Source organism: Falco rusticolus, chromosome 3 (assembly GCF_015220075.1).
Source record: "Falco rusticolus isolate bFalRus1 chromosome 3, bFalRus1.pri, whole genome shotgun sequence".
Lineage (NCBI taxonomy): Eukaryota > Metazoa > Chordata > Aves > Falconiformes > Falconidae > Falco > Falco rusticolus.
Genome location: NC_051189.1, coordinates 107,572,031 through 107,597,765, shown reverse-complemented (window position 1 = coordinate 107,597,765; position 25,735 = coordinate 107,572,031). Strand labels below are relative to the sequence as shown.

The 25,735-nt window shown below is 43.3% G+C and overlaps 2 protein-coding genes across 9 annotated transcripts; both read right to left on the bottom strand.

Moving 5' to 3' along the window:
* Positions 1-1,677: 1,677 nt before the first annotated feature.
* Positions 1,678-12,427, bottom strand: CCNL2 (cyclin L2). Of its 7 annotated transcripts, none has more exons than XM_037378842.1 (11): positions 12,032-12,370; positions 11,064-11,138; positions 10,682-10,791; positions 10,287-10,407; positions 8,969-9,033; positions 6,013-6,112; positions 5,822-5,926; positions 5,446-5,587; positions 4,545-4,662; positions 4,354-4,446; positions 1,678-3,040 (listed from the first exon to the last, which is right to left on the bottom strand). In XM_037378842.1, the coding sequence occupies exons 1-11, from the start codon at positions 12,353-12,355 to the stop codon at positions 2,686-2,688; spliced, it is 1,608 nt and encodes a 535-aa protein (XP_037234739.1). In that variant the 5' UTR covers positions 12,356-12,370; the 3' UTR covers positions 1,678-2,685. The 7 variants fall into 7 exon arrangements, with proteins under 7 accessions (XP_037234739.1, XP_037234740.1, XP_037234742.1 ...); XM_037378843.1 differs by having other exon boundaries at positions 10,678-10,791; positions 12,032-12,366; XM_037378845.1 differs by lacking the exons at positions 10,682-10,791; positions 11,064-11,138; positions 12,032-12,370 and adding an exon at positions 6,473-8,230 and having other exon boundaries at positions 8,969-10,398.
* Positions 12,428-12,661: 234 nt separating this feature from the next.
* MRPL20 (mitochondrial ribosomal protein L20) lies at positions 12,662-16,523 on the bottom strand. Of its 2 annotated transcripts, XM_037378855.1 has the most exons (4): positions 16,383-16,520; positions 15,154-15,264; positions 14,767-14,844; positions 12,662-13,151 (listed from the first exon to the last, which is right to left on the bottom strand). In XM_037378855.1, exons 1-4 carry the CDS (start codon positions 16,467-16,469, stop codon positions 12,978-12,980), a joined length of 450 nt encoding a protein of 149 aa, XP_037234752.1. In that variant the 5' UTR covers positions 16,470-16,520; the 3' UTR covers positions 12,662-12,977. The 2 variants fall into 2 exon arrangements, with proteins under 2 accessions (XP_037234752.1, XP_037234753.1); XM_037378856.1 differs by lacking the exon at positions 14,767-14,844 and having other exon boundaries at positions 16,383-16,523.
* Between the last annotated feature and the right edge of the window lie 9,212 nt (positions 16,524-25,735).

The following is a 25,735-nucleotide window of genomic DNA, read 5'->3' as shown; positions in this document are numbered from 1 at the left end:
CCCGCTGCCAAGACATTCTGCGGAGCGGTCTGTGTTGGGCTTTTTGCCGGTAAAGACAGATTGTTCTCTCCTAGAACAGGATGTCTTTTAATCCTGTGATATAATCCCTTTTGTTTTGGAACCAAACCACTTTAATGCAAAAACATACACACTTTCTCCTTTGTGGGTTATTTTTTTTTCCTCTCCAGATTTTAACAAATGTACTAAAAAGTGGATTACTATTTATTTAGCACTGTACTGCAGCACAGTAGTTTATAGAGCACAGCTGCTGATTTTTGTGCCAAGTGACACTATGTTCGTGTAGAAAAGTGTTCATAGCCTGGGTCTTACCTTAATCCTCGTCCATGCTACTTGCACCGGCGGAAGGTCACGTCTGTAGTTAGTAGACTTGAGACTTAACTAAGGTAATTCCTCTTTCCGGAGGAGGCAGCAGCTGTGAAACCTGCCTCCCCCTACGCTGCTCAGTTCACGAACTGGGCAAGAGGCAATTCTGGAAGCGTGCAGAGCAAAATGAAGTAATTAAACAGGGAAACGCTGACTACCTTTTAGAACTGGAATTAATAAACACAGTTTTGAGGTCGACCTGCTCCAAGTAATATACATGTAGTAAGAATCAGAAAGACTTAAAATGGGAACTCTCTAGAGAACACTGTTACTTCAGGTTGTTCATATCTGAATAGATCAAAGTTGCTTTTCGTATCACACTGTGTCTGAGCTCCTTTGAGTACTACTCAATTATCTAGCATACCAAGTATGAAATAATTAGTTTCCACCTCTGTGCAAGTCAAGCGAAGGCAGATAGTTTGCAGATTCAGGACCAGATTAACTTACATTCCAAAGCAGGACTCTGCCAAAGCTCCGAGGAGCTTTCCTTGTACACGCTGCCTATCTCAATTAGTTGTCTTTTCTCAGCTGAGATGTAATCAGAACTATGGTAAAGGACTACACACATACTACTTACAGCAAGGTGACCAGGAAATAGCTAGTCTTCTCTCTGCACAGCAAACAGGGTCACCCAACAAAACCATCCAGCAGTGATGCATTTAGAACAAGTAACCGTGTTGTGTAAAGTAGTAATTCCTGTTATGGAATAAAATGCCAGTGGTTGCTGCAGAGGTCAAAAGCATGACTTAGTTCAAACAAGGATTAGTCAAGTTCACAATCAGGTCCACTGGTGATTACGCAGAATAATCCTACCCAACCTCCAGCTCAGGAAATCGGTAGACTAGAGGCTGGCTAAAAGGAAGGCGGACTGCAAATCCTTTCAGCTGCTTTACCTCTACACTCCACATTAAGAAAATTGCCATCAGATTGGGCTGAATTTAAAAAAAGCGTTAGAAGACTCGGTCACACTGAGGTATCTACAAGATTGAGCAGAAAAAAACCTCATGCATCTTGTTTCCTCTGCAGGGGACAGAGTAAGTTTAACAAGCAGGCAGTGGTTCTAGTAAGATCTACTCGCAGAGCTTGAAAGGCTCAAGTAATAGCACCCTACTCCACACAGCACACCATCTACTCCTCCAGGATGGGCCCAGCATGGTACCTACTATAGCTGTGTTCAGGGAGTAACAACTTAGGCTAGCCTTAAATCTACTACAATTTGATGAATCTTCAGCACCAAATTTCTTTCCTTATGAGTAGGCACAGTGGTATAGCTCATAAGAAACTACTATCAAGTAAATGTAATAGAAAATCAAATACTTTAATGAAATTAGGGATCATGAGAGTAACAGCTCAGATATACCACTAGAACTGATACTACTGGGCTGTGGGGTTTTTGCTATGTTTTTTAAATGCTCTGTTCTTCAACAAGCATGCAGATTGACAAACTACTAATTCTTCAGAGTGTCAAAGATCCTGAGTAAAGAATTTCAAACCACTTTAAATGTATATATAGGAAACGTCTTATGAGCTGGTGGCCCGCACACAGCATTGCACAGATAAAAATATACTACTCTCAATACACAGAGCTAAATACTTTCACATTTATCAGAATTTTCTACACAAGTCTTTTGATAGAATTCAAGTTTTGAATTTTCTGTATATATCTTCCACCTGTATTAAACAAATGCTTATTTACATTGTGGATAAAGTGTAAAGGCTAGTAAGGCCATATTCCCATACTGTAACACTGCAAAACATATATACACATATATAACCTAATATAGGCAACAGTTCTAAAATAGTCACCTTAACATTTGTACAACATAACTGAGTCAGTATGAAAAGACAGCTTTGTTAGCACCAAGCCACTCCAATGGTTTTTATGAACTGTCTGGAGCCTTCTAGTTCCACAGGGAAGGACTGCTCAGCCCAGCATTCCAACTACTGAGCAATGGAGGTCCTGCTTGCAGAACTGGAAGTCCCAAACAACACTCCACTGCACTACAGTATGGAAATTGCTAAAGAGCAGGCGTAGGAGCATCCAGCGAGAAGTTCTGCACTGTTATTAGGTGACACTCCAGCAGAACAGTCACCAAGACATTTATCAGATTAAGCCTTTCACATCATCCCATCCTGTCAGTGTCTCTCCTTTGGATTCACGACAGCAAGTACAGAATTGCCAGCAGAATGGACATTACTCAAGCTAGGTGGTTTACAAGCCAGGTTAACCCTATACTGCAAAGTTCAAACAGAGAAGAGCTCCACTGCTTAAATTCCAAAGGAAAGAACTTTTTGCTTTATTTATCGCCTATGCCTACTGTGGCCAGGATGGTCTCGGTCATAGCGATGACTTGCCCGCTCATAGGAGCGTGAACGCTCATGCCTGTGATTTCGGTAGTAGTGACTCTTCTTCTTGTACTTCCCTGAATGGTCAGAGCGCTCCCGGGATCGGCTCCTGGAACGCGATGAACTCCTGCTGCGTGACTTCCGTGGCTTGTGCGTTGAGTATTTGTAGTCTTTTGACTTCTTGTAACTTCTCACCTTGGAGCCTTTGTAGCTAGAGCTGTGGTTGAACTGTCTTGGGGGAGAGTCACTGCGGCTCCTGGAACGGCTGTGGGATTTGGAACCGCTTGATGTAGAGTAACTTTCACTTTTCCTAGGGAAACAGAAAAGAACAGGAGAGAAAACAGGATTTTCTTAATATTACACAGAATTACTCTGTGATACTACTAGCACCTAAAGGTAGTCCCAATACATATATACACACTTCAAGTACCATACAGACAAATGCTTCTCACTTGCAGAGCCAAGGTGTGCAAGCACACTTTGAGAGCAGGCACTTAATTCTGTATTTTGTCGTTCAGAACCCCATGATAACTAATTTTGTGTCCTAGGCTTGACCACATCTGGTTACATTAGAAATACTGATTTTTAGAAACTCGTATCTGTTTGGTGTATAGCAGTCCTGTCTCAGTTTTAGGTTTTTTCCTTCACTATTCAGAAAACAAGCATGAATAGCTAAGAGTAACTGCCAGATTCAAAGTGCTACCAACAATGAGACAAAAGGTAAACCTACTCCTGCTTCGCTTATGGTTATACTGTCACCAAAACACCCAAGTTTGGAGTTTATGTTCCTTTCTGTCTCTTTGATTTCCCCTTTATGGGTATGTATCATTGGTTATATGCTGAACTTTAAAATCTGCTTTCTGTACTGCCTTTGACTTTAAAGATGTTCCATTACATTCAGGTAATTACTAAAAGGCAATTTTGAATTAAAAATTGAAGAATTTTCATCAGCAGATTTTAGCTTTGGTCTTTTCCCGCACAGACATTAACACAAAGCCATACTTTTGTCAGTACCCACCCAAACCCAATGGGATGGACTGCTGAATAAGCCACCAAACTTGCATTGACTGAAGGGCAAGAATCTCTTACTAGATACTCCCAACTGGATACAAAACAGGATCATTTTTTATTTTATGAATTAAAAGTTTTGTAGGAACAACAGCCAATGAGACTAAGGCTGGAGTGAAAGGTTCATCTACTGTGGAAAATGGTTTAACTACTCCAGTACAGTTTAGTAAAAAGGTAACTCCATAAAGGCTGTAGCCACAAACACCCAACTGTACATATAAAACTTTACATATAAAAACCCCAAACCGATACACAAACCCTGCTGCTCGGTGGGCCACGTGTCACCAATAAAACAGGCTGACAGTGGAAAATGTCACAGTATATTTACACTCTTTCAGCCTGTTTGGCACAGGTATGACAAGGTCAGAGACAGCAACTCCCTTGACCTGTGAGCCAAAATAGTACAACTTTCTAGCCGTAACATTTCTGGAGTTTTAACTAGCAGCACATACTGCTTTGGTATTCCACAGCCCCCGCAGCTGAGAAACTACCAAAGCTCACCCTCTGAAACTGGGAGCTTTTTGCAGCATACCCTGCCTTTGTGACAGTACATACCTGTGCTTAGGGGATGCAGATCTGGACGGTGATCTTGAATAACTTTGATCTCTACTTCCACTTCGACTTCTGCTTTCTCTTCCTTTCTGAACGCTGCAAGAGAGAATAAACAGAACGTTACATTGCTTAAAGTAGGGCTGGGGAAAAAAAAAAAAAAAAATAAATCTGCTTCCTCAATTTGAAAGCCTTACCCGTTTACTGGGCTATTTGAACTCATTCTTTTTGCTCCCTCTGTTTTCCTTTTAGCATTCTTCATTGCCTGAACCGGTAGTGGTGAAGGTTTATTTCCTTTAACCTCTTTTGGAGACTCTAGAAAAACAAGCCTTTGTTACCTTATCTTGAAAGTATGAGTAGCGACTGAAAGAAGGACTGAAGCCTCCCCTTGCCCCATTTCCCCATCTTTGTAACAATCAGTACTACGTGCAGTTTGCATGTATGTGCACACATGCATGCCCACACAGCCACCCACGTGACGCAGAACTGAAGAAGTTCACAGAAGGCAGAAGTTAACCTGAAACATTTCTGCCCAAACACTGAAGGAACGCCAAGGAGTTAACTGCAACAGTAACACATTGCTTTCAAAGCCACTTCAGGAAGGCAGAACAGCAACTTCTTTTTCCCGCCCATCATCCAGTATCTTATTAAAGGTAAACTGAGGAGGAAGATGGTAATTGTTATCTCCTAGGCAGAATGTACGAGACCGGAAACTTTTGACCAAATATGCAGGAAAATATTCCCTACCCATCACCCAAAAAATACTACTCCTGCCAGAGATCCTAATCATACCTGTGCTTCAGTATTGCTTTAGCATAACATGCCAGTTCCAAGTATTTATTTGAGTTTGTTGCCAAAACTACATAATAGCAAGCCCCTGTACTACAGAAGTTTAAACCTTAATTTTAGAATTACTGGATTTTAGCCTTTTATTTGTTTCAAGAAATTACAAAGTTATGATGCTATTCAAACTCTGACATTTGAATAGTTGTTAAAGCCAGCTTAAAAAAATAAAACCCACACTGTTTATGCATCCCAAAGGGGTAAATACATATTTAAGATGAGAAAGTTATTAAAAACAAGTTATCCACTATTTACCATTTTTCGGGATAGGGGAAAATCCTGAAGTGTTATCCAAACTTGGGGCTCCCTCAGGTACTAGACCTTTAGCTTGTGCTTTTGCCTCTTCGATAGCTAATTTCTTCTTTTCTATTTTACTTTCCAGATCAGATAAATCAACCTGTGAACACAGGAGGACCACTTATGACAAAACTTTGTAAATTCAACTTTCTGCTTACTCACTTCTGGGAGGGGGAAATAAATAAATAAATCTAAAGAGACACAGACACTAGAACTATCCTGTTCCACTTCATGTACCAGGCTTGCAGCTAGTTTCAAATGGGATAAGGTTTCCCAACTCATGTCCTAAGCTGCAGCCTCTAATGAACGCTCACAATATGAAAAACTAGCAAACCTTTTTCCGAGTATAGAGCTGCAAAATTTTTAAGCAGATTTCTTGAATTTCTTCCTCTGTTGCTCCAAAGAGTAAAAACCAGTGTGGACGATTAGGAAGTGGAATCTGAAAGGGAAGGCAAGGCATGCTCAGTTTTTTGCTTCTATTAAAACACCTAACAAATTTGAAATTAAAAGGAACTGCAGGCTCACCTCCAGCGTCCTAGCTGCAAGGTAAATACATGCACAGGCAATGCTTTCTGGCTGGAATCTTACAAAGACATCTGTTCTCAAGCTATCATTCATATAGTTCCTGAAAGACAGGATATCAGGAAAGTTGCATGGCACTGCAAAGTTGCTTGTGTTTTTTTGGTTTTTGTTTTTACTTCTACAAGGACTATTTCTTTCTGCATTCAGTGACTAGACCTCAACATTATACTCCTGTAAATCTAAAGAAAAGTTGAATGATTTTACCAAAAAAAAAAAAAAAAAAAAAAAAAAAAAAATCCCTCAATGGGAGGGATGTGTGACAGAAATTAAGTTTGACTGACTGACTGGCTGCTGAAAACTCAGTTGTGAAAAGAGAACCAATTTTAACTTCACTTTTCCTTCTGGATCTCTACTGGCCTGCTCTCATGCAACAGACAAAGTTATTTTCATCAAGACAACATACAATATAATCTGAAGTACTCAGATATAGATTTTTAGGTTCACATGTTTCTCTGCAATACGGCTGAACCCAGATGGTTTGCTGAAAGCTGCAGCTCCTGTAGTAGTCCTCCCATGAAAACGCAGTCCACTTCGGCACACGTCAACCTCCACTGGAGATTTAAGGGGTTCCCTTTCCTTCCGAAGCGTTTTTTTCCATCCAAAAGAGAATTCTTTTTGATGCAAAAAGCAGCCATAGAAGAAATCAGGGTGTTTGCGAACATCAATTCAGAAGAATACTCAGTATTCAGGCAGATCTCCTCTTTGGCACATGAAATAAGGTTTCCAAATTGTCCCATTTCAGTAAGGTTGCTTAAAATGAATATTCACAGAATGAGAAAACTGTAAAATATTGCATATATTCCAGTCAGTACACTTAAGCATTATTCTTCTAAATCTTAAATACACAAAGTAAATTCCTCTGAATCTGTCAGCTGACGTGCTTAAAAAGATCTAGATTTTTGAGCACATATGCCAAGCAAAGTATCAGATGGGGAAAAGCTAAAACCAGACACAATAGAAAGTCCTCAAAAGAATACGCTTTCTGAAAATAGTAATTAACCATGTGGGTACCCAGTATACAAGGATTCACTAACCCCCAAGGCATCCTAACCAGAGCCCACAGTCCAAACACCTGTAACCAGTTTACACAGGACAGACAAAAGGAACTTGAACCCCAAAAGCATCAAACTCCCACCCGCCCCAGTTATCTTACATTCCTGTTCACACAAAGAGCAACTGCTACCCCAGAGAAGCAATGCTAAATAAACATCAGCTCATCTTTCTGGGAAAGAGGAACTTCAAAACCTACTTTTCTTGTCCCACAACAAAGAGAGCACAAACCTTTTGGCAAAAGAAGCAATAAAGAAAAGCGGTACGTCAAACATCTGGAAGTCATACAGCCTTTTTCTAATTTGCCAAATTGAATAACATGCCTGCTTCCAAGTTTGGTCTGCATATTTTCCCTGTGGGCTCAGAATCAGACACATGAGGAAATGAATCCTTGTTACAATATTTTAAGAAAAAAGTAATGTTGTAAAAACACACATTTCAAAAAACCAATTATACTGGATATCCACCAGTTTCCAGGTACTAGAAGCAACAAGCATCAGCACACAAATAATTTATTTTAACAAGTGAATTGCTTCTCAATTAGGCAAATTTCCTCCCTCCTCCTCACCTAACCTTCTTTTCATTACAAGTAAAAAATTGGAAATGAGTAGTCACATCCGAGTACTTCATGCAATGGTACTGGGAAAGCCGGTAGCGGGAAGTTTCTCTAAGCACTACATTTGACTCTAAGCTTCACATATGTACTCAAATGTCTCCTCAAACTAGTTTACAAATAGACAGCAGGTTTCAGGTTTTGTTGTGTTAATTCATCTCTTTTAAGACTTAAATCCCACCTTAATTTGCTTTATCATTTAAGAATACATTATTTTAACAGTTATAGAAGCATAACATTAAAAATCTTTCAGAACTGCAACAATCAGGTTATCAAATATACAGCAGTCAAAAGGCACAATGAAAATAAAAGTCAAAAAAGTGTAAGCACAAGAAGCAGTTGGCCAGTTACTATACTATCATGTATATACCACCTGTCTAGAGTCAGCCTTCTCTTTGGAGAGCCTGCTTTGGTTTGACTGAAGACGGCAGCTATCCCTGCACCATAGCGCTTGGGCAGCAGAGGAGAAGTCTTAGTCACTTACCCTCAGAGGCTACCCTTTGATTAAAAGAGTACAGAAAAGAAAAGTCAAAACTGGTTCTCTACACACAGGTCACAGTACCAGACAGTTCAGTCAGCAGAAATATGATCTTTGGATTCACTAACGGTTTTTAAACCACAGTATTCTTAAAAAGCATTCTTGTTTAAAGCATTAATCTATTCATTAAGTTTAAGACCTGGAATTTTACATAAGCTTCCCATCCCCAAGCAAATCTTTACTGTAAAGAGAGCAACAAGGCAGAGGACATTTCTTGGCAAACATGGAAACATTTGAGTTTATCCAGTCTTAGAAGCTGACATCTTGCATTGTCCATATAGGCAAAAGAAATTTATCTGTGCTGAGTTTTTGGTACACCTGTAATCAAGCTCAAGCCATGGGAAAAGCCACTTCCCAGCACTAGTAACAGAGTTTTTAACTATACATCATTTTCTCTGAAGGACAAAAAACCAAGAAAGTGCTATAACCCACTCAACATTTTCCTTTCAGCTGAAAAGTGAAAGCAGAGAGGAGGGAAGTGAGAAGGCAGGGTGGAAAGCTACCTTACCATTAAAACAGCACCTCTAACTTAAGAGGCCGATCAACATTTGGGTAGTAGTTTGGGCCACACCAAGAAACAGTGGAGCTGTCTGGTGTGGCCCACAATCATATCCGAGCAATGCTGCCCAGAGTGCCTCAAGTGACATATTTCTGCTACTGCCCCTGCTGGTCTCTTGTAACAAAGAAAATCAACTTACCATGAAGTCTGGACCAGGTGTTGGTTACGTTCACATTCTAATACCTGAAGGTACATAACGATTATCTGGAAGATACGGGTTATTGTGTTATTAACAAGAATCTTGAGAGCCACCTATTTATTTCAGAGGGAGACCCATGAGGCATCTGTTATTCTCTTCCAAGTTCTACAACACTCCACAGGAGAGCGTTTGCAACATCCCCAGCATTTATTCACACTGCTTCTGCTCTCCAATGCAAAAGCTGGACACTCAACCAGATCTGACCTTCCTAGCTCTCCGTCTTCCGAGCTCAGGCATCATGCTATTCATCTAGATGTCTCGTCTCGTCTTCAACTGTTTTCAAACTATCTATGTTCTCCTATCAAACCCACGATTCCTTTTAGCTGTAAACTTGGGAGAAAATATCACTAGCTGCAATAAGCAGTAAGAAATATATTTTTTTGCAGAGAACAGATCTAACACGTTGTGTGTTGCTGGTTTATTCAGGTCTGGGTTTTTCTCTTAGGTTTGAAAGGAAAACAAGGTTGCAGATAAAGACTATTCTAATAGAAAAAATTCATACCAATTAACAAACAAGTACAATTGTCCTCTGGGGGACTGGTAACATGAACGAATGACTGAATTTAAGTCAAGCAGGCTTAAAAAGACTTTTAAGACAGCAGTAGTTTTTAGAGATCCCAAGTCCTGCTGTCACAGAAGTAGCAGGTTCTTCTTCCACACTTAGCTACTTATGGGATAACACTAACGGTACTAAAGCGCCAATTTAAAACATTTGCAGTAGTTGTGTCTTTCAAGTACCATTCCTAGTCTGGCACATGATATTTATATATTGAGAACCATCTCATTTCTGGTCAAGTCCTTCACATCTGAGTGTACTTTTTAGAATATAAGCAGCACTGCTAAATAGCTCATCAGGATTTAATAACCTCGGCATGTATCCAACAAGGATTGATCATGACACGCAGTGTTTCTGGTAATAGGCTATCACAATCCTAGGTCTCCAAATTCCTTTCTGCTTAAGAAACTACATTTAGTTGACGTTTTCCAGCACCACAGCTACCTGCTTATATAATTTGACTTCATGGAATACTTAGCATCTGCATCCACCTCCAGTCGTCTTTCAGCAGTGGCACAAGACCAACTAGTAAGAATCTCTTAAATGAGAAAGAAGACATCGAGAACATAAGATGCTAGCTTTACCGAATTAACTAGCATTATCATATACAAACGATACAGCTTCCATGCATTTAGGCAGTCTACTCAAAGCATTTACAGAGTATGAAATGCTTATTATAAAGTTCACTTATACAGTACAAACCTTATGAGGGTGCTTTACGTGAACACAAAATCCCAACTCCTTTAACACTCTTCTTTCTGCCTTAATAATTTGATTCTTCAAGTTCACATATTCTTGATCCAATATTAGAGGCACAGGTTTTCTGCAAGACAATTTCAAATTCTGAAGACGATCTTAACCTCTGAGAGTACTCACATGCAGGCTGTGTTCGTGTAAATGTAAAGAGACATCACTCCTTCTAACACCAAAAGCATTTACTTAATAAAATGGGTCAACTCACTTTTCTCCTTCATGGGATTTCTTCAAGATGTTCATTGATTTACAAAACAGGGAATGATCCTATCACTGGCCCATGAAGTTTAAAAACTTTAAACTACAACATCAATACTTCCGATTATTTCAAAGTCTAAACTTACTTTTTTTCCCGTAGATGTCTAAGGCGATGGAACACATTAATTACATCCCTTATGCGTCTTGGTGCTTCTTCAATTTTGGATGCCAGATGAACACAGGCCATTGACACATGCTGAAATACAAGTATTGCAAGATACTGATGTTTTGCTCAACTCAGGAACTGATCTCCTCCAACAGCTTAAGGAGGGATAACAAGAGAAAATGGTGGTAAAAGAAGGAAACACTAAAAATTTGTACAAAATCAGTACTACGTAGCTTTGTAAAAATCATACCGATCGAGAAGTAAAATCTAAAGGTTAGTTACTAACACTCTGATCACATCTAACGTGGCAAAACAGATCAAATAACATTTGTAACCATATGCATCTTTTAATGTTTTCTTACCTCCATGGAATGCTTCACAAAAGACTTGGTATAAAAAAAGCGTTGAAATAGCACCTGTCCTGTAGCCATGGCAACCTGAAAAGGAAGAAATCACAACAGGTATTAATAAAACAACTTCCAGTTCCAACGCGACATTACCTGGAATGACTTCAACAGATTTAAGACCCAGAGGATGAGCTAAGCTGTATTTAGGCACGGGAGTAAATTCAGTGGGATCTAAGGAAAACTAGCACCCCCTACCTCTGTAACAGATTAAGTTGCCCAAAATGTTATCAACACCACAAACACTGTAAGTAAAATCGTTAATTTCTTTTATCAAGTATTAAAACATGTGCCAAAGCACAGAAAAATAAATAAAATAGTAATAATATACCCCCTAAACGCTAGAATCCAGTAGAACTGGGAGGAATGGCAGTATACCAGAAAAACTTTATTTGTTCCGTGGTGGAAGGAGGAGGTGTTTCCTAATCATATTATGATTTGCATATACTCGTAACACAATCTGAGCGGCCGAGGTTGGGTAGCTAGAGAATGCCTGTAAAGTTTTACGCTCAGGAGAGCAACGAGACTCGGGGGGAGTGGAGCTCGCCAGGAAACAAAGCCCTTCCGAGGTCACGGCAGCCCCCGGGAGCGCCAGAGGCCTTCCCCTCCCGCCGCCCCGGCGTTAGGAGGGCGCTGCGGTAGCGCTGGGGCGGCGCCGGAGGCTGTTGCATCACCCGCTGCCGCCCGGGCGGGGAAGGCCGCAGGGCCGGCGGCTTTCGCCTTCCACAGCCCGGCCAAAAGGGGCACTCCCCGGCCGCCCCCCCCACCTCTAGCCGCGGGATGGCGGCCTAGCCACCGAGTGCCGGCTCCGCCCGCCACCGCGGCCTAGCCACCAAAGCTCGGCCCGGCCCCGCGCCCGCCCCGCCGCGGCCTTCTCCCCCGGCCAGCGGCGAGGCCTTCCCCGCCGTGCCGCGGCCCAGCCCTACCTGCGGGAGCCGGAGCAGGATGCCGGCCGCCTGGATGAGCTCGCAACCGGTGACGCGCAGCTCGGTCTCGGTGTCGGGATCGAGCCCGCTGCTCATGGACGGGGTGAAGCGCAGCGTGTGCTCGGGCAGCAGGCAGTTCTCCAGCGTGATCAACACCCCCGAGTACAGGCGGTCCCCGATCAGCACCGCCCCGGGGCCCGGCACCGGCGCACCGCCGCCCGCCGGGGCTGATCCCGCCGCCGTAGCGCCGGCGGCCTGAGGCCCCGCCGGCCCGCTGCCTGCCACCGCCACCACGGCCGCCGCGCTGCCCGACCCCGCCGCCATTTTGTGGTGGTGCCGCCGCCTCGCCTGCCTCCGCTCTCCTTCCCCGCCGGGCGGCGCCTCTGCCCACCGCCCCTCCGCTTCCGCTCCTCGCCTATTGGTGGGGCGCGGCGCAGCGGCGGCCGCCCATTGGCCCGGCCCCTGTGACGTCTGACGCTAGCCGCGGGCCGAACGCAGCGGCGCCACGCACCGCTTGGGCATTTGAACACGGCGAAGGGGGCGGGACTTCTGGCGCCCGCCACCGCCCTCCGCAGCGCCGCGGCCTGCGCCCCCCCCGGGCAGGGTTTTCCCTTAAGTCACCGTTCAAAATTGTAGTGGCTACCAAAAAACATCTTTATTAAGTCCTTAACAGAAAGTGTGCCCGTTACGGCCGTCGTTAACACGGGAAGTCCTACAGGCCCGACGCAGCACCGCTAACTTCCACCCGCAGCTTCCAATTCTGGGCGTTCCAGTTAATACAGGGGGAAAAACGGTCACCAAGGCACAAGTGTCACACCCGCAGCCACCCGTCCTCCTTCTAGAACCATCCTTAGAGGATGTGCCCCGCAGCGACGGCCTGGGCAGCAGCCTGTGAGTGAGGGCACCTTGCAATACCAGCTCTTGTCTTAACACTTGTCTCTCAGCATCAACAGTGGTGCACGATGCGTGAAAATATCCCCTCCGGTTCTTTGCCATCTCCCAGGGCGGCGAGGAAGCCTTCCTGCCTCCTCCTCTGGGCAAGGGCAGCTAGCGACTTGAACGTCTTCGGCTCATAAATAGCCAAATCAGCAATCATTTTCCTATTCAGCTCCACCTGGGACTAAACGCAAGAAAATTTGGTTGGTTAACCACTGTAATTTTTAGGAACAACACTGCAATGCTTAACGACTGCCTGAGGTCTTAAGGCAAATCCATCTTCTTTTTCTATCCTGTACAGTTTTGGAACTATTAGAGAACTGTCAGGCACGACCACTCAGTTATGGATGTCTCCTTAAGCCACCGCGCAAAATTTGTTTACTGACTTTCTCAAAGTCTTCCTGGTAGAAACCAAGAACTAAAGAAGAATCTCCTTATTTTGTGGAAGGACATGTGTTACCAGTTAATCCATGGCATTTGTTTCAGTTCTGAGACATATTCAAGTTCACTTGTTGTGCTAGAAGCTGCCTGATATCTTAAAATGTGCCCTGGATTAGAGAATCAAAGACTGCAGGATCAAATACCCTTAACACTAGATATTGCACGGTTAACTGTGTATTAGTATCTAAGAGGGAGGTATTACACAGAAGTTTGCTCATTTTGGATCTTTTAACAGAGAATCTTACAAGAATATATTACTCTGAGACATGAATCAAAGGGACAGGCATCTTGCAGGAAAAAAGGAGAAAAAAAATAAAGGAGAGAGAAAATAAAAATAAAAATTAGTTAGCTTTGAGGTAGTGTTTGATTCTTTTCATTAAAGTACAAGAAGAGTAACCAGGAGAATGAGTGTATAAATTTCAGAAACTGTAACACTTTACAGGAAACATGTCAGAAAACCTAGAAAGTTATATATTTATTTGAAACAGATAAAATGTTTTGAAATATGCTATAAATTTGTATGTAGTTCCACTTCTAAGCAGCAGAAACGCTATCTTTTTATGATCAGAGCCAGGAGAAACAAGTTTTAATTTTACAGTTCCACTATAAAAAATTAAAACCAATTCTCCAGCATGTTTAAGAACAAGGGACAATGGCACCAACTCCCTACACTGTCCCTGCTCACCAAAACACAAAGCTAGTTGTGAAAAGAGCAGAGATTTCTTAGGGTTGTTTTTGCTAATTCAAGCTTTGCATTTTAAAATTTCTTGAAGTAAAAGGAAAGGTAGCTGTTACTTAATGCCTGCAGTAGCAATAAGCATAAAAAGCATTTTACAAGCCTCATTCTTAAGATGCGCAGTAGAAGTTTTGGGGACAGAACAAGGTGTAGTAAAACAGCTTTCACCAGGATAAAAGGGGATTTTGCATATAGGGAAGAGAAACAGGTTTAGGGCAGAACTTACTTCCTGAAGTGAATGAAAGTCCTTTCATAAGCGGGAGGCCTTTCATCACTAGAACTAGGAAGCAGGACAGTGCTGGCAGAAGTTCAGTCAGACAGAAGGAGCTTTTCAGCCCCTCCACCACACCCTATGCTGCTACTGCCTGCTCAGGCCCCAGTTTGGAAGTCCCCACCGTTATGGCTCAAAGATTAGCAAGTGAAGGCCGCAGCTTCAATTCCTTGCAGTTGCATTTTGACACAGTAACCAGCAACCCTTTGGTATGTTTTGTCAGACTACATCTACTTGAAAGATTTCAGAGTTTAAGAAATTAATTTGCCTGGCACTTCAGAAGACCTCTGTCAATGACATTTTCTCTGATTTGTTGTTTCAAAGTAATTATTCTTCATGCATCGTCCTTACCTTAAGTAAATTGCTTATGAAAGATGGGTATTTCAAACCATGTTCAAGAGAAGCTGCTTCAATCCTAGTGATCCAGAGCTAAAAGTGTAAAAATTAACAACCTGAATAAAAAATACTTTAAAAGTAAACCTTTTGTCTTGCTGATCTGCTCACGCTTGGTAAACGTAACATTTTCAGACCTAAAGTCTTCTCAGTGCAACGTATACATCTATGAACTTCAGAATGGGAGCTGTTTCAGACCACAGAGGGAGTATGTTTACTTTAAACTCGTATTTTTGACCCACTGGTAAAACACTTTGAGAGAACCCTCCCCCAGTAAGGACAGTTGCTATTTCAGTTCCACTTTTCTCCCATTTTCATGTTCACATCTAATGTTTTGCTCTTTACCGCTCTTAGAAATCTCTTCTTCTCTCTTCTGGCCTTTGTAGACTTCACAAAAGCTCTCCGAACGCTTCGTATAGCCAGGCTATAGCAGCGGTTCTTCCTGCCACGAAAATGCTGAAAAGAAAACAAGATGTTCTTGTTCAGTTGTCTTTAAGACTGTTTTACAAGTTAACCCTTCAGCAATACTAATATATGCTCATGTGTATTTCACAACAAGGATCATGAAATACCTCACAAACACCAGCTAAGCCTTCAGTTGGCATACAATGAAAATATTCTTGCCTCGCTTTATAGCATGGGAAACACATAAAGCTAAGGAATTGGAGCAGGCTGAAAAAATTTCAGACCAGCATGAAGGAGCCAAAAGCAGCCCCCATTTTAGGCTGCGGTTCTGGGGGGAAGGCAACCACAAAACCATCTTCAGTGCTTTCAGCCAACCCCTAAACTCACACATTTATTCTCCTTCCTCAGCTGCCCCCTCAAGTTTTGTCTGTGTGAATACAGGGATGGGACAGGAGCCTCTGATATGTCAAAAATATTACAGCTGCCCAAACAGAAAGTGTAATCAAAGTTTACCGGTGGTAGCTGACAGTCATCTAACATGAAGCAGGAGGAAGCAGCCAGTGAAATAAGTAACTACTACAGGTACTGTGGGTAGCTTAGGCACTACAACACCAAGATACCTGTCACTTACTACAGCATTTTCCATCAGACTACTACAGCAAATGTACTACCTCCCAGGACACCGACAGTCTGCCCTTGGAAAAGCTTTTTCCCAAGCCTAGGTACAACACTTTGGACTTCAATTAAATCACGTTTGGAAGCAATCCTTCTAAAACGCACTGAAGAGCATGGTTAAAAGCGGTGGGGTTTTTTTACTGCTTTGCCTAGTGAAAAAAATAACCCCAAAGAAACCACGAGACCCCACAACCGGGCGGTATTTACAGGGGGCTGCTCCTGTCAGGCCCGGGGTCGTCCTGCCGCAGCTCTTGTAGCCCCACACCACAGCTAGCCCGCGTTACTCGCCGCCTCCGGTGCAACCCGCACAGACCAACGGCCGCCCACTGAAAGTTCGACGCTGACGCAGACCCTCGACGTTTCTAGAAAACAAGGCCGCTGCCGCCCCCTCCCCCCGCCGCCGCGAGCGGCCCTGCCGGCCCCTCAGTAGCACGCCAGGCCGGGGGAGGCCGGGCCGCCCGGGGCAGGGGGCAGCAGGCGGCCGGGACACTCACCCGCGCATACTTGAGCACCTCCTGCACCCTCCAGAAGCGGTCGGTGAGGCGGCTGCGGAGCCAGCGCGGCGCGCTCAGCAGCACCATGGCGGCCCCCGAGCCCGCCGCCCGCCTTCCGGGGCGGGAACATGGCGGCGCGGCCCTTCCGCCTCCCTCAGCGCCCCCTCCGCGCCGCTTCAGGGCCTGCCCCCCTCGGTGACAGGCCGTGCCGTGCTGTGCCTGCCCAAGGCTGGCGGCAGTCCCCTCAAATCGCGATCCACGTGCTGCCTAGCGCAGGGCTGTGTCTCTGGCCGAGATTCGCCTCAGCAGCCGAGCAGGGCTGTGGGTCTGGAGGATTTAGTGGATACTCGGGGATAACGTGCAGTAGTGTTTCTGTGGTGGTGCTTGATGGCTCCTGCTGATGACTGGAGAGTTTTGAATTTTATACATATAAAATATATATGTATATACACACACATATATATGTATACACACACAGAGGCCCTGAAAACGTTGTCTCCATTTTCTGTCTGTAGCACCGTGCCAAATGCTTTTTACAAAGAGATTAAATTATGGTTGCTGCTGATCTTTTCTTGGATTTAACAAGATAATGCCTCTCCTACTCATCAAGCTCCTTTCACAACAGCTGTCAGCATTCCATTCCGCAGTAAGAAGCTACAGATATGCTGCGTTCAGCTGTTTGTTGTTGCTCTTGGCTAAGCTTTTCTCCAGTCAAAGGTAACTACAGGTCCAGTCCACCTGATACCAGGAAATATTTACCTGTGTGCTTAACTGTAAATGTTGGAACTACTTATCCATGGCATTGGCGAACTGTACAACACTGTACTATGTAGTTTAGCTACTAGTAGAACATTGCATTGTATAGTTTATAACCATATAGTAGATAAGAACCTGTCTGAAACCAAGACATGAACTCAGAGTGCTGAAACAGGGCCAGGAGAAGTGAAGGTCATGAAAAGGACAAGAAGAAAAAGGAAGATGATGAGGAAGAGGATGAAGAAAAGATGAAGGTGTCCCAAAGGACCAGCAGAGGACCCCCAACCCTCTAGGCCACACATGCGTAGTAAGAGTGTGGATATGATAAGTAGTTCATGGAACTGTAAGGAGTATGCCAGTAGTTTTTCAGAAATGTCATTAATACGTATAGATCAGCCATCTAAAGATAAATAGTGAACAAAGTCGGGATGTGTGTTGGGCCGAACTTATCCCCTGTGCATCCAGCACCAAAACTAAAGAATGCCCGCTTTCTAATGCTCCAACCCGGGTATCGGACAGTTTTGGCTCTGATTTTTTAGTATCACATCCGTAACTTGGCTGTGAGCTTCTGAGAGCTTTTAAAAGTAAACGCAACTGCAACAGACCAAATGATACTAGAAAAGAACTGTAGTCAAAGAAAGGCTGTTGTGATATTCCTGTTAAACTGCAGACATACTGATAGTCAGTGACCTGTCTCTGCAGTTGGAAACAGTTAGGTGATAACCTGCTATTAGTATGAAAAGACCGAACCTTTAATTCTTCAGGCACAGCAGGCAATCAGGTTTGCTTAGAAAAGCGCTTTCAGTGAAAACAGTGATCCATGTGTCCGTAGAGACAGGAGGAGGGAGCAGGTTTGCCATTTTGTGTTGTCGTTTGTCTTGTGAGGTCATGGAGCTGTTTATGAAGCTCTGTGGGTGCTGGACCTCATTGGCAGCCACTGTTCAGCACCTGCCTCTGCGCTACTGGGCTGTATTGCTAGCAGTGCTCAAACTGGCAATGCTAAAGCAGTGGGAAAAGTTTTTGTATTGTTTTCAGTGAGTGGAAGGATTCCATACTGGGTAGCATGTCTTACAGTATCCTCTGTGTGCAAGAGACTCTGAGATGTAAAATGAAAATTTATGAACTGTAATAAACCACAAGATGGTGCTGTCATTATAGATGGTGGAAAAATGACTTAGCAGCGAGGGTCTCTGCCATCAGAGAACTAATGAATTTGTCTGATCATCTGTAATCATTACCAGTTTCAGCATCTTGCAATGATTCTCCTGTTAGAAATTGCTCCATAACTTGCACCATCATCAAGACATCTTTCCCACTTACAGGCAGGTACTTGTTAAAGATGTGGAAATTTCACAGAAACAGAGGCTTGGGGGATCTTTCTTACTATTACTGGGGTTTGACACAAACTTCACTTGGTTATTAAAAGAATCATTAAAATGTGGGGATTTTTTTTCCAAAGGAAGATATGATTAAAGAACATACTTTTCATACCTGCCACACATTAAAATGTGTTTTCATTATAGCAAAAGATCTTCAGAAAGTGTTGCTGGATTTAGCAAAGCCTTTTAGAAGTTATGGCACTTTTATGACTACTTTAGCAGCTTTGTTTTTTACCACACCACCGTGCCCTCACCACAGATGTTAAAACCTCTTTGTATTTACAAGGGAATAAAATTGGCACAAGGACAATCACTGTGGTGGTGGGGTGCATCTTGTTAGAACAGCTCCTTGTTCAAGCTCCTCTGTTAATTGTCAGAGCCATTTCTGGCTCCTACACCTGTCCCACAGCGAGCTCCAGAGTCCCAAAACGCAAACAAGCCAGTGGCTTGGCATGGGGAAAGGTGGCGGCATGGAGAGAGAGACCTGGTGTAGGACTGTAGAGAGGAGGGTGGGATGCAAGGGGCACTGAGAGAAAGGAGGCGTCGGGGCCGAACCCTGAGTTGAGAATGCAGGGGTTCGGCAGGACGCCAGCGGTTAGGAGCAGCGTCGCTGTGCCGAGCTGCCAAGCTGCCGGGAGGGGAACCTGACCTAGTTGGGCTGGGGCTGGGTGAGGGCAGGCCAAGAGTGAGCTTGGGTTGGGTCGTTCATGTGTGAACATGAGTTAAGATTTGGAGCTAAGTGTTGCAATTTGAGTGGTGTGAAAGTTATTTGGGGTTCGGATTTTGAAAATAGTGGAGTGAGGAGGACAACTCACCTGGAGTGGAGCAGGACATGCCTGAAGCTCCCAAGAGATTCAGCAATGCCTTCATTGCTTAAATTATAGTAATAAAAAATATATCTTTGAACATTAAAATTATATTGAAGAGACCTGTCACTTTTAGTAGTAGCAATAATGTTTTCTGTTCCATATTGAGAAAGCAACAGATGAAACCCCACCACTCTTAACAAGAATTTATTAAATGAAGTAATGAGGATTGATTGTCTTGACCTAATATTGTTTTTACTTCCTATTTACTGACTGTATTTACCCTCTGTAAATCTTTGTCTTTTTAGGTCGTTTACTTATACTGAAGAATATAAAGTCAGATCTTGGCCAAATGAGAAAAAAAGACAGTAAAACTGAGCACATTGATAATGGTACATGTGATTATTTGTCATGATGCTTTGCTTAAGTGTTCTGTGGAAGCAACATCATAGATTTTTATGCTTTGTAACAGTGTTAAGTTTCATTTCTTTTAGCCTCATTTTCTGAATCTAGCCATTTATAGCAAGCTGCATAGTATCTTGAAGTCTGCCTCCTTGTTGCCACTTAAGTGCAAGAATTTATTTCTTCGTGGAAGAAGAGATAAAGGATTTTTTAGCTCTTGGGTGGCTTTTACATCCACGGAAACCAGCAGCTGGCTGCTAACCTTTCATCTCCCTATGGATTATTTCTGTTCCATAAGAGATCCACTCAGCAGCATGCACTGTGTGAATGAAAGCACTGACAGCCTGTGACCTCCAGCTAGTCGTTATTATTTTCTGCCCAGTTCACACCCTGAGTATAATCCAGGCTCAGGCTGCCACTGACTGCCAGTTGGGCTTTTGGGGTTTTCCATGCAGGAAGCTGTAGCAAAATGATGTGTCCAAGCTGCCTTTTACAGATAAAAGTGCTATTGAAGAGTTAAGCATTATTTATAACTTCTCTAGCAACTTTAGCACTATCAGCACTCATAAATGAAACAGATCATACTGGATCTGAAAAGAATAAGAATATTAGAAAATGTTTTAAAACAATGTGAGTGGTAAAAGATTCCTCAGATCCATATGACTCCGTCAGCCTGGCTGTTCTAAGCTGTTTTCAGTAGGAGAATTACTGATGGTTTCTTTGGGGTGTTTGTTGATTTTAATGGAAGTTTAGGGTTGAAAAATGATTTTGGTATGGGAAAGCACAGCTGCAGGGAAGGAGGTGTCATTACGCATTTCATCACCTCTGACTCCCAAAGGGACACTCCACAGAGCTGACTGACACAGCTTCTTTGTGGGAACACACAGGCTACATATAGCCAGGAGGGAAGAAGTTCAGGTTGTTCTGTGCCCTTCAAGGTCTGGGAATCAGGCACACACTCTCAGAAAATTCTCAGGATTAGCTTCATCTGCATCAGGCTTGTGTAGGTTAAATGGCAGCACAGAAATTCAGTCCATAGGTGATCCTTCTGTTGGGCTCTGGTAGAAACGCAGTGCTATGTAAGGAGAAAATTACAGAATGGCAAGCTGCATAGACCAGCCAAACCTTGCTATGTATGGAACAGTAGAAGCTCTGTGGTGCCCCACATGAAACAGCTGACATGATTTTTGGGTAGAATTTTTAGTTGCTCAGCACCAAGTTTGCAATCATTCCATGGTTTAAGCCTAACCTTTCCTAACTACAGTTCCTATATATTGGGGTTGGTTTTTTTGTGTGTGTGTGCCTTGTCCTTTCTCCACTTAGAAGTCAATAAGTCAAGCTTGAAAAATATTATGTCTTTAAATCAGCGGTTTTTAGACAGGCATAGTAAATACTGAGACTCTTTAGTAGCCTCCATGCCATTTGTCACATTTATTACATCTAACGCCATGTGGTTTCCTGCAGAGATTCAGAGCTTTATTAACACTGTGGCTGGCCTGTGCAACAACTGAAAGCAGGATGGATTCAATAGTTATTTCCCTCTGGATGTCTGGATAGATCTGTGAAGAGATTTCACATTTTGCAGCTCGAGAGAAGGCTGCTGCCTTGTATTCTCCCCTGAGAGCTGTTCAGCCTGAGAGTGCAGTGAAGGAAATGGGTGGAACAACTGATGACTGTTTCAAAGGTTGTTTCTCTCTGTATTTGTAAATATTTCTCTCTCATGCATTTATTAAAAAAAAAAATAAATTTACAGTTCATTCCCCGTCTCCCAGGAAAGTGGCTGTCCAAACAGAGCTGCTCCTGGGGTTTACAGGCTTGTTAAAATCAGAATTGATATGTCAGCTGAAGTGCTTTTGGAATCAATTTTAAAATTTTGGATTAGTCAGCACACCTTTCAAAAATATTTCAGTGCTTGTAATTAAAAAAGAGCAACATCTTTATATTTGGGAGGCAGTTCTTTCTTGTTTTTTGACTTACAAGGCAGAGCTGTGGTAAATGACTGTATAATCAGTTTAATGAAGTAATTTTCAGATATATTTTTTCAGTTTGAAAAACAAACAAAAATTATTATTCCCTGTGATGAGTGCATGCAATGCACTGTGGTACCCAAGATGTTCTTCAGCATGCCAGCTAGGTGGGTTCACCAAACACAAGAATAATCTTTAAACAGAAGGAAAGAGGGTTCTGCAGGGCAGTATTCCACAGTGAAATTCAGCTTATGCCATGGCTCCTTTAACCCTTTCTGGTCAGTTCTGTGCTCCTGCTTTCATTTCTCTCTGGTGAGGCAGGCTTGGAAGGTCCAGGACCCCCCTTTGTGGCTGGGAAACTGGCAGGCTGGCTGCAGACAAAGAGCTTCAGTGCTTTGGTCAGTCCAGTACCAGAAATTTTTGTGCCTGCTGCCCAGAAGAGAGTAATTGCTTTCTGGATTTCACACTTTTTTCCCTACACTGCTTCTTCAAAGGCAGCTGAGTTCAATACAAACAGATGTTGGCTTTAATCTGTACTACAAATTAATATTTTCCCTTATTTACCACTATATTCCTTCTGGAACAAATCAGGATACAGGCTGCTGGCAGTGCTGGTGGTATCAGACCCTATTTTTAACCTTCTTCCCCTCTCTTGGCACATCAACATTTTTTTTTTCTTCACTGTGAGAACTTAACCAGCAAACAAAACAGATCAATTAAATTCAGTGTCACCTTCGGTGCCAGAGGAAATAAAATTACTGAAGTCATTAGCACCAGTCCCTGGCGAGGAACAGTGCAGCTTCCCTCTGCTTTGAGGGCCGAATGGGTCTCTCCAGCTCCTGAGTGATGCCAGCTCCTTCCTCTACTGCTCCCTGGGGGCAAAAGCCTTTTCCATTCAGTCAAGAAAACAGCAAGCAATGAAAAATACCCAACCCCCACCACAGCCGGCAAGTAGCCACCATCTACCCATCGGGGATGAATGTCAGGTGACATTAATAGCCTTCACTCAAAACAGAGGCAAACCCAGGGCATGAGGCAAAGCAGTTTTCCTTGCTATTGTGTCAGGAGAGATGCAGAAGACATTCCCCAGAAAACATGCTTCAGGGAGGAAGTGAGAAAGACACGGGTGGAGAAGGGCCTGAGAGCAGGGCTTCCAGAGGATCCTTCTGGGCTAAGTGCTTGCTAGAAAGGGACTAACCTCTGTGCCCAAACCTGCTTCCTCTTACTTGTTCCTTGTCACAGGCAAGAAAAAAACACCACCCTTGTGCCACTTGGTAAATAAACAGGATTATATTGGAGGTATGGGCTCCCAATTATATTTCCTCCATCCTGAAACGTCACAAAGAAGCTAGAATTTTGGGTAAATAATAAATGTTTCCTCATCATTGCCACAGTTTGGTCTGAAAAGATCTTTCACAACTCGAAGCAGGAGGATGGGAGAGCTGCAGGTCAAAAACGATCAGAGCCTGAAGAACAAAGCATGTGTGCATAGGTGTCAATGCCCTAAATTCACGTACATGGTTATCTCCACGGCAAAGCCATTAAATCTGAGAACTGCAGAATACTAGCCTGGCTCCATGACTTTCCAAGGCTCTTAAGCAGATCACTGCACTGAAATAAGGTCTTGAGATACCACCAGCACCTCCTCCTCCTCCTCCCACACCTCCTTGTGCCTTCCAGCTCTCTAACCTGGCTCCCCAGGGAGTTGGCTGACAGTTGTGTTTCCAGCAAATTAGTAGAAAACATTTGATTAGTTCATCTGGTTTGGTTCTTAAAAGGAGGTGGGAACCAAGAGCTGAGGAAGAGGTGGGGTGTTAGGGCTTTCAGGGTGCTAATGGGTCTTAATAGGTATCATCTGAGGTGTCCATCTTCCCCCTCTGCCTGGGGGCCTAGTTAGGCTCAGGCATGGGAACATCTTTTTTGCCCCAGCTGCTGTTGTAGATATACCTACTTCAGAGCTAGCTTGGCTGTAGCCAAGGCTGGTCATCGGACCTTGTTCTGAGACTGCTTTCCCAGGTTGACCTTAGACCTGCCTTATAACTATAAGCGTGCCTGAAGATCTGGGCTCTTAGTTGAATCTGGCCACCATCTCAGTCTACTGTTTTCATCTTGGTATTGTGGGATGGAGCCTTGGCTGGCAATCCTCTGCCCTCTTGGCTTCCTATCTCTCAGGGAGCAGCAAGAACTTCACTATTGCTAAGCTTCCAGCAGCCTCCTGTGGCTGAAGCTTTGTATCTTTCTGATGGGGTTTGAGATCTCTCAGCGGTGAGCACAGGACAAAGTGCCTGGGGTAGTTATGAGTTATTTCTGCTGTTAGTAAGAAGGATACACCTGACTTGTGATCTGGTGTAGATCAGCCAGAATTTTTACTGCTGGATACCGATAGAGCTGAAGTTTGTGAGACTCTTTGAGATGTCTAAGAATTTCTACAAGAAGAGCTACAGGGGAAAGAAAAAAAAAAAAGTGGTGTGGGTCAACTAATAACTTCTATAGCTGGGGAACTGCATAACAAGTATGGACATTGTTGAGCTGTTTAAAAACTACTTACTTATTTCAAGAGGCTTCTTTCTCACTGGTATTGTTACTGTGTAATAGGGAACTTTCTTGTTCCTGATTTTGGTGACATCATGTTTTTGGAGTCTGTGTCCTCACAGAAGCTCTTCAACTCACTTCAATTTTAAAGCTTCTGTTTTGATATTGATTATATGTGGCAAACGGTGAATAGCCTCAATTTGTTTCACTGCTTTCTTCCTACAAGTAACATGTAATGCTTTTCCAGCCCCAGGTGAGGAGGCACTTTCAGCAGCAAGAGGACAGGGTCTGTTCAGTTATATTCTGTTTTAATTAGAAAGTAATCCTTCAGGCCACATGGGCCCATACCTCTGTAGGGTGACATTTCTACAGTCAGGAAAATGACTCGTATGGCACGTGTGTGCCTCCCAATTGAGACAGTGGCCTGTGACTTGGAAATCCATGTCTGAATTTTGGCTTTGAAAGAAGCCTGAGGAACCCTTTTAATTCTAAGTCTGCCTGTTTCTAAAACTTGCACAATAAGAGCTGCTGTGCGTGTTGCTACCATGCATGGAGTGCCTGGCACAGTGGAGCTAAATTCACTGAAAAGCAATACAGAAATCGGTAACAGTCTGCTTTACCCATGAGGAATGCCAAGCCTGGATGTTGCATTTGGGTTGGTCTCATCACCTCCTCCTCGTGGCATGGCTTCATCAGAGGCTCTTGTTAAGCCATGGGATGTTTGGGGTGCCGCTGCCCAGAGGTCCACTAGCCCTAACTTATCATCTGGTAGAGCTCTTCTAATGGGCCACCAGCAAATGCTTCATGTGTGAGTCTGTCCCAGTTCTTGGAGAGAGCTGTCTTAGCTTTGGTTCTGCTGTGCATGTTGCTCCAACCAGCCAGTAAATAAGCAAGGCAGAGAAACCCACCAAAACACCCAGCAATGGTGGGGGACGGGCCCCCCAAATGTACCATTTGTAGCAAAAGAATTTAACGAAGACAAGCCTGCACTCATCTATATCTTAAAATCATTTTATATTTAGCATTGTGTGAACCTTATTTTTCTGATAACCTTTCTTCCAGGGTAGAATTTTCTGTGAGAAATAGCATCGAATGGAAGGCAGGACTCCTGGATTCTTTCCCTGGCTTGTGCCATAGATGAGCTGTGCCTTCTGGTAGGACCTTCAGTTTCCTCTGGTGTTAAGGAAGTTTTCTACCTTTAAGGATCATGAGTGTATGAATGTGTCTAAAAGGCTACATAAATGTGCAGATGCCACTGGAATTCTTAAGTAGCATTGCTCATACAAGGCAGGAAAAATAATGGATAATTGCTGTGCCTTCACTGGGAGAATATCAACATGTTCCGCAAAAAATAAGCAATGGCCACAGAGAACAGAAGATTTCTCTAAGTTTTTTTTTAATCTAGAGAGAAACCGTAGAAAATTAATCGGAGTCAGAATAATTAAAATTGAAAAGGGACCATCTTGACCTGGGAACGTGTGGTTTGAGCGTGGTTCTCGGGCGCTGTGTGC